Here is an 8,353-nt window from a genome sequence, read left to right on the forward strand (position 1 = left end):
CAGAATCCCTATACATAACTGTAAAATCTGTAATGCGTAAATAAATCTATTAATGCAACTAGTTGATAACTTAACTAATCTGTTTAAATTGTTTCTTCAATATAACAAACGTTTCTGCTGAGTGATAAAAGAAAGTTAATGATTCCAATTCTGGTCTGTAGATTCTTGGGCGATTTTCTGTTCTGGTCTGTAGATTCTAAGCCATTTTCTCTTCTGGTTCTTGGACGAATTACTTACGACAATGAATATTTAAGTTTTTAGTTTCAGTTGGCTCACTTGTGGTGTTTTTCTCCGGAAATGGAACCTTAAGAACTCGTCATTTTGTTAGGCACCATTTCTATTATTTAATGATATTGGTCTTAAAAACTGGGTGAATTAAAATATTTCAAAAAAAATAATCGATAAATATCGAAAAATAATCGATAATCGATCTATAATGCTGTTGAAAGAGCGGAGGAGGAGGTCAAACTCATTGAAGATCACCTGAAAATCTTTATATGTACTCTTTTATGACTTTATTTTACAGAAATATAAATTCTCGTATTCCAATAAATATACTTTAAAACAAAAATAAAAATTATATTTAGAGAATTTTTTTTTTTTCTCAATAAATGCAAACAATGCCGTAGAACATCCAGCTATTTTCAAGACCAGCATCTTAAGGATCTGTTTGTTTGATCAAACAAGAAGTAACCGAGAAAAAAAATTTTTAATTTTCTTTGTCAGAAGTAGTGTAAAAATGGAAAACTATCGAAAATATCAAAATCAATCAATAATAAATTTAAAGAAGGCAGTAATTGTAAAAATATGTAGAAAAATATAAAGGAAAAATTATAAGGTAAAAAAATAACATGTACAAATAATTTTGATATAAGAAAGAAACATAAAGACTGGTTATTAGTAAATATTTAATATTTTCAAGTTCTATTTTCATCAGAGTTTTGTCGAAACAAATTTGAAGTGATAAAATTGCATCTCTACTCTGTTTTCTTTTTTACACGAACTAGCGTATCGTGTTTTCCGAGTCATCGCATAAAAAAGCGTTTAGCGATAAATGAAGCTATGTCATCACTTGATAAGTTATGACACTGTTATGATGCTATGATCATTACTATGATGCTATGATCAACGACTTTCTTTTCCTAACTTTGACTAAAAAAAGTATAGATAGATTTAAAATTACAAAATTAAAAAAATAGATTTTAAACAAATACTCATTCCCATTGAACTCACAGTCATTTGGTCGATTTCGTGTGATAATTCTGCAATTATCGGAGCAGCGTTTGTCTGAAAAAATATATGCTCAGTGATCAATTAAATATTAGTAAATTTAGAGCTTTGCAAACACTGATAATATATATGAAGATATTCACTCACATCGTAGGTAGAGGAACTGCCATTGTCATTAAATGAAGGAGAAAAGGAATTAGTTTCAGATAAATCAAATATTGTTTCAGGATCCAACGCTGGAGGGGGTGAATATAAGTTTGACACATCAAGCTCAGTAGGACAGATCAAGGTATCCAAATCAGTCTCTGATTTTCTCCGCCGAAGCGAGCCGAAACCTAAGCCTTTCTTACGCAACTACAGCAACAAATAAAATCATAATATCATATTGTTTTTAAGCGAAACAGTCAAATAAGATCTAACAATCAAACTATTTACCTTGTGTTTATCTGATCCGTTCAGCGGCACGAAATCTGATGTTTTTTGAGTCATTTCTTTTTGTCTTTGACAGGCATCGCCTAGCAATGTCATAAAATGAGAACCAAGATGGCGACGGAGTAGCGTTTTGTTATGAGGTATGGACAATAGATCAGCTAAAGTGTCAGCATTAAACCGTGGTTCAAGAACCTAAAAAAAGTTCAAAAGTAAAAAATATAATTTGCTATAAAAACTATTTACAATAAATTACAAAAATTTTTTTTTTTTTTAAATAAAACAAAACCTGTTATAACATTTTATTACCATAAAGGCACCATGCACACCACTACCTCTAAGGTTAGGTGCATACTCAGCCAAGTCAACAGATCTTAGCCAATGCATTATTCGCTGATTTGTCCATAACATAACATGGTCACATCGTTCTTCTGACTAAAAATTTAAAAAATTACAATCATTGATGATTATAACTTTATTAAAAAATCATAAAATTTTACGACTTCAATAAATTTAAGATTCAAATTGAAATTTATTGAGTAAATCATAAAATTATAATTTTATAATAAAGCTGAAAAAAACTAACAAAAGCATCACTTTGATACCTGATTGGCAATTTCTCTTAAATATTGAGGATGAAACTTCTGATGTCTAAATAAAATCGCACAAAAAGCCCACAAAAAATCAAATAGAAAACTTTTTAGAGCTTTTGGCTACATTTGGCAAAATATAAAACACTGCTCAGAAGTGTAGAAGTGTAAGAAGAGTTGAAAAGTCACCTTAGAAACTGTATCGCTCTTTTAAGACTTGCATGATGAAGCAAACTATAAACTTTCAATTGTAAAACATCATCCTAAGAAAAAGTAATAAAACCCATAAAAGTCAAAAAGTTTTTAGCAACAAAAAAAAGAAAAGTACCTCAAAAAACAACATACCACTGTGAAATTGACAAGTACACGCCCGTCTACTTTGTGTGAAAAGAAAAATTGCTTATATTGTGGAAGTCCAAGATCTTCTAACCATTTTGCTACCCAATGGTGATCTAATCTACCTGCATAGTCTGGTCCGTTTGAAGTTATTGCCTGTAAAAAAAAATTTTTTTTTAATAAAATTTGGTGACTTCAAAATGATTTAAATTTTTCACATGGTCACACACTTAAATTACTGTACTTAAGTAGTAAACTGGACTCAACAGAAAATCAACACATCAATTGAGATGTGGCATATCTAACCAAGGTTTATTAGAGTCAAAAACTGGGCTCAACAGATGATTCACACAGTGATTGAGATGTGGCATATCTGACCAAGGTTTATTTGAGTCAAAAATCTTAATTGAACTTTAAATGTAAGCATGATCAATATGTCAAAGTTAATGTACAGAGGTTTAGTGACAAGAAACTTAGTTAATCAGCTTAGGAACTGTTGGATCTAAATGTTGTTTTAAGTGAAAAAATTTTCAAGAATGCCTTGAAATGTTGCAGAGTATATATTACACTTTTCATGCTCTGAAAATAATTTTAAAAAATCTATAAAATAATATTTTAAACCACTATTAAGGTGGACAGTTAAAGTTCATAAACCATTTTATGTGTAGTTTTCAAAAATTCAATTTTTCTCAAAATTCAAACAGTTCAAGCTACATGCCGTTGGTCAAGTGTGATCTCTGTAATTTCTAGTTTAATTTTTGGCATGATTTCTCAACAAAACTCAAACAACACTAACATAATGATTAATAATAATAATGTTTTTACTAAAAAAAAACAAAAAAAAAACAAAAAAAAACAAACAAAAAAAAACAAAGATCAGATTGTAGAAGATGTTTATAAAGTTATTTACCTTTAGGGCCAAACTAAGTTTACGTTTATGCATAGGATCAGTTATTCCTAATTCTCTTTCATAGTCTGAAAATGTAAACTTCAGCAAGTCTTCCCCTTTTTTGACACTTTTGGCACAAGCGCTTACATATTCCTCTAAACCTTCATCTCTGAGCCATTCTTGAATGTGATCACTTGTCCATGATGCAAAAGGGGAATCACTATAAATTCTAAGGAAGAAAAATGTTGTGTCTGCATAAAAACGTTTGTCCATGAACATAACTCTAACATAGGCATAGTAATTATAGGTCAAAAAGAATTAACACCTTTTAAAAGGTCGGTATCTTGTCTCATCACTTGCAAGAGACACCTAAGAATGAAAATGTACAAATAATAAATAATAATAAATCTAATATAATGTATTATCATTTAATTGAATACTTTTAGTAACTTATTCAAAAAATAAGCTTTCTTTTGCTTAAACTGTGTATTTGATGTTGATAAAGAATATTTGATCATGATTCTGACTTTTATTTTTTTTATGTTATGCAAATGTTTTGTATCATAACTTATTATTTACGATTTATTTATGATATATTATTACTGATTATGATTTATTTCTCAATAAATTTTTGTTTGCCTTGTTTTTACTTTGAAGCTTAGTAAACTTTTCCTAAATAAAAATATCAAAATAAAATTTTCTCATAAATATAAAACGCTAAAGAAAATGAATTTTTGAATATACTTCCAATATGCTAAGTGTTTTCCAGTAAAAAAAACTTGATAAAAAAAAAAATTAGACATAGCATTTGGGTTTTACATTCAAAACGATAACAAATGATAATAAATCTAATATAGTATATTATAGTTATATTGGTGTTTAAAGAAAAATTGATTTTTCTGAAGTTTTTTATAACTTTTTATATATTTAAAATAGAAAAAAGATTTTTGGTGTGACAAATTTATAGTTATACATAAATTTGTTGCATCAATGCACAAATTTAAACACAAAGTTACAATTAAAAAAAAAAAAAAAGCATTTTAAACTTACAGTAGGTGTTGTGACATGGCCAATACCATCTCTGTTGCCATTATGAACTGAAAATTGAATTTAAAATTTTGACAATTTCTTTTCTCTTAATAAATACTTAAAGAAACCTCATTATTATGTCATGAAAAGTTCAATTTTTACATTTATAAAAAAAAACTTTCAACAACAAAAAATCATGCAAATAACATTAAATTTAAAAAAATATTAAAGTGTGTATAATTAAAAATGCTAAATTTACTTAAGTTCGGTTCACTGGTACTTTTGTTTCCTTTTATACTGTTGAACAATTCTTTTGAATTTTTTCGTTTACTTGTGTAACTTCTAGTTTCTGAGTAAGCTGATTCTGCAGTCTGAATGGTTCCATTTCCTTAAAAAATAAATAAAAGATAACAATAAAGACAAAATATTTTTAAAAGTTACAAAATCAAAAAGAAAGAAAGAAGCAATTCACCTTTTGGAGTTAACTGTTGAAGAGTACTTGCATTATCAAGCTGCTGGCGCAATACTTCATTTTCCTATTAAATACAAAAAAATTTAGAAAACTCCAGTAAATTAAAAAATTATTAAAAAACAAACAAAAAATATTCATCATAATCAACAATCAAACCTTAAACAGTCGTTGTATTAGTTCTTGATTTTGTGCTATTATATTGTCTTTTGTTTCACTCGCTTGTTTCGTTTCATCAAGTTGAACTTTCAAGCGGTTGCATTCAGACGCTATGCAAAAAAAAAAAAAAAAAAATCTCTCTAAAGACAAGAAACTTATTAAAACCTTCATTCTACTTTTATTTGATTGGCTCTTGGATTTAAACTTTAGGAATCGATTTTAGTGGATGACTCAAATTTAACATGTATTATAAAAAAAACACTCATAAATGTTTTTAGGCAGCAAAACAATTTTAACAGATTTTAATGGATGAACAAATGAAACAACATAAGCTGTTTCAATTTGAAACTCTATTGGTATAGTAATTTTGACTTCATAATCTCACAAAAAAGTATTTAGAATCATTTTTTAAATACAACATTTAAAAATTCTGGATCGCTTTGAATTAAACTTAAGTTTGTAACAAAATTAACATTTCGGACTGCTTAACTGATTCAGTGATACATTTGATACATGTACCATGTATTCAGCAATGCATTTGATACATGTATCAAATGTATAGAATACATTTATGAATTACTATCTAAGTTTGAATATCTTAAAATAGAAATTTAAATTACTATAAAGTTCAGAAGCAAGGCTAATAACATGGCGCTGTTACTTGATCATTAACATTTTGATTGTGGATTGTATAATTATAAATGAAAACTGTTTATATATGACAAAATGAACAAGAAACCTTTTTCTCTTAACCGACTTTTTAAGCTTGATAAATTGTCATCACTGCCTAAAAAAAAAAAAAAAAAAAAGTTATTGTAAATCTTGATATGTTCAAAGTTTCATTAGCAAAACAATAACAGAAAAATAACAAGGAAAGACCTATGCCTTTTTTTTTTTTTTTGCAACTTCTTTTCCTATATATATATATATATATATATATTATATATATATATATATATATATATATATATATATATATATATATATATATATATATATATATATATATATATATATATATATATATATATATATATATAGGAAACAAATAATTTACACAGCTACTAATATTTGTATTAAATATCACCAGCATGCTTTATTGGGGAAATGCAGAGGATGTTGTTTTAAATGTTTACCATTTCTTGTTTTAGTTGATTTATTTTTATTAAGTAAACAAATATCAAGGATCAAAATTTTTTATAAATATGAAAAAAATATGAAAATAAATAATACAAACAATGCTGTGAACATATGAAAATCAATACTATTTGACAGGAGAAAAAATAACACTTTTTTCCTCTATTAAATAAAATTTCTTTTAACCAACAAGTTGGCGATCCAAAACTTTTTTCTATAACTTACTATGATTACTTACTATCAGTTGAGCCAGTAGATTTACGTTTTTCTTGTTCATCCAGCAATGTTTCTATGTGGGTTTTCAGACGCTCCATCTCTGTGTCTTTTTCATCTTCAGGGAGCAAGAACTTGTTATGGTTCAACTACATGTAAAAATTAACAATTACTGTTTTTTTTTACTATTTATAACTTAATATTTACAATATAAATTTTCTAGAAGATAACTAAACAGGTACACTTTTTTACTTTAAATTTTTCACAGAAAAAATAAACTGCTCTTGAAGCAATTGAAACAAAAACAAAAAACAATTCTTATCAAAATTTTAAGAAAAAAACTGAATTTTTAAGAATTAAACTCAACTTGAATAAAATTCTTAACATGATTTTTACTTTAAACATTTTTTTTTGTGATTTTTTTATTTTTTATTTTAGTAGAGAGGAAAAAAAAGTGAAAATTGATTATTTTTCATTATAATAAAAGAAAATATTTTAAAACTTGCTTTTTAAAAAGTGCAAATTTTTTAAACAAATTTATCAAATAAACTTTATTGATTAAAAAAAACTTAAAGTTTCTTGTACTAAAATATACCAGATGCATACTTTTGATTTAAAACAAAACTAGAAAAACCAAATTATGAATATATATTAACAATAACTATATTTATTAAAACCAAAAAGTGATGGAAAAGCTGGAAAACAACCTTAGGTATTAACCATAGAAAAGATTTTTAATGCATTTAAGTTTTCTGTATATAAAAAAATTTTTTTTTTAAAAATATTGATATTTTACACCAAAATTTTCATAGACACAGAAATTTTATTTTGGCATAAAACATTTGTAGGACCCCCTGATTGGTTTTGGTTGTAAACATTAGTAGTTTTTTTCTTCAATTTTTTTCAAGATTTTTTTTGTTGCTAAAGAAAAACTAATTACAGATCACAAATCATAATACCAGTAATTGATACCTCTGGCTGAAAGATTAAGTTAACTGCAATAGGTAAAACCTAACCCTTAAACAAAATATCTCAACCATTTTTAATTGCATAATATTATACATAATATCGTGCAATTGGAAAAGAAGTTAACTTAAATGCATAATATTATACTAATCTTTATGTGGATAATATGTGTAGTATATTATTATGTACACATAAAATGCATACAGATAAAACTAAACAAATATTTACTAACTACACCTCTCCTCATAAAATGGATTATATTTAAAAGATAATTTTAATTCTCCTCAAGAAATATATCATTTAAGAATTATTGCAACCAACATGATGTTAAAACAACATTGGCTAAAGAAGGAGGTAAAACCAAGGACTATACAATAGTATAACATACAAGAATGATAAATACCAAAATAATTTAAAAAATACCAGAAAAAGAATAACCAGATTTTGCAGAAATGCTTATGATTGCTAACAACCAAATAAAATAAATAAGCAAAGTGTTTTAAAAAAATACTGACAGATTTATAAGATCTACATGATAATGAAGACGAGATTATAAAAAAAATGAAAATTCTAAGAATAAAATACACATGCCTATTATCTGTAAATAAATACTTACATTTTTCTTAAAAGTTGCAGTCATGACATTTCAATAATTAATCTTACATCCAAACCAACAAAAACATTTTATAAATTATATTTATAAGAACCAAAAAATCTATCCATGAACCAAGCAACATGCACTATTCTGTGTGCTTAACAAAACCATACAAGTTTAAAGTTATTAGCAAGTTTACACAGAAAGTTTTTCCTATAAACCAATACTGTGTGACAAAAGCACTAAGATAGAGAAAAGCTCAGCTAATAAAAAACCTAACAAACCATTTAAATCCTATTGATATTTTAACA

At 26.3% G+C, this 8,353-nt stretch overlaps 1 protein-coding gene across 2 annotated transcripts in view; it reads right to left on the minus strand.

Annotated features, from left to right (window-relative positions):
- Window positions 1-488: 488 nt before the first annotated feature.
- The window catches only part of LOC145185740 (liprin-beta-1-like), a 12,209-nt gene continuing 4,344 nt past the window's right edge, over window positions 489-8,353 (minus strand). The window contains exons 1-17 of one of the 2 annotated variants that reach the window (XM_090098287.1): window positions 8,064-8,303; window positions 6,507-6,630; window positions 5,871-5,918; window positions 5,132-5,241; window positions 4,976-5,039; window positions 4,763-4,891; window positions 4,525-4,571; window positions 3,800-3,843; window positions 3,496-3,703; window positions 2,595-2,741; window positions 2,439-2,512; window positions 2,265-2,310; window positions 1,969-2,094; window positions 1,666-1,854; window positions 1,378-1,584; window positions 1,234-1,287; window positions 489-1,152 (exon numbers count right to left, since the gene is read on the minus strand). In XM_090098287.1, the coding sequence (XP_089954413.1) occupies window positions 1,126-1,152; window positions 1,234-1,287; window positions 1,378-1,584; window positions 1,666-1,854; window positions 1,969-2,094; window positions 2,265-2,310; window positions 2,439-2,512; window positions 2,595-2,741; window positions 3,496-3,703; window positions 3,800-3,843; window positions 4,525-4,571; window positions 4,763-4,891; window positions 4,976-5,039; window positions 5,132-5,241; window positions 5,871-5,918; window positions 6,507-6,630; window positions 8,064-8,087 (1,668 nt within the window). In that variant the 5' untranslated portion in view covers window positions 8,088-8,303 and the 3' untranslated portion in view covers window positions 489-1,125. Of the gene's footprint in view, window positions 1,153-1,233; window positions 1,288-1,377; window positions 1,585-1,665; window positions 1,855-1,968; window positions 2,095-2,264; window positions 2,311-2,438; window positions 2,513-2,594; window positions 2,742-3,495; window positions 3,704-3,799; window positions 3,844-4,524; window positions 4,572-4,762; window positions 4,892-4,975; window positions 5,040-5,131; window positions 5,242-5,870; window positions 5,919-6,506; window positions 6,631-8,063; window positions 8,304-8,353 lie in introns of those variants that run through there. The other variant, XM_090098286.1, reaches the window with a different exon arrangement.

Source organism: Hydra viridissima, unplaced genomic scaffold (genome assembly GCF_058129835.1).
Source record: "Hydra viridissima isolate aposymbiotic clone 2 unplaced genomic scaffold, HvirCarnegie_v1 scaffold_9, whole genome shotgun sequence".
NCBI classification, from domain to species: Eukaryota; Metazoa; Cnidaria; class Hydrozoa; order Anthoathecata; family Hydridae; genus Hydra; species Hydra viridissima.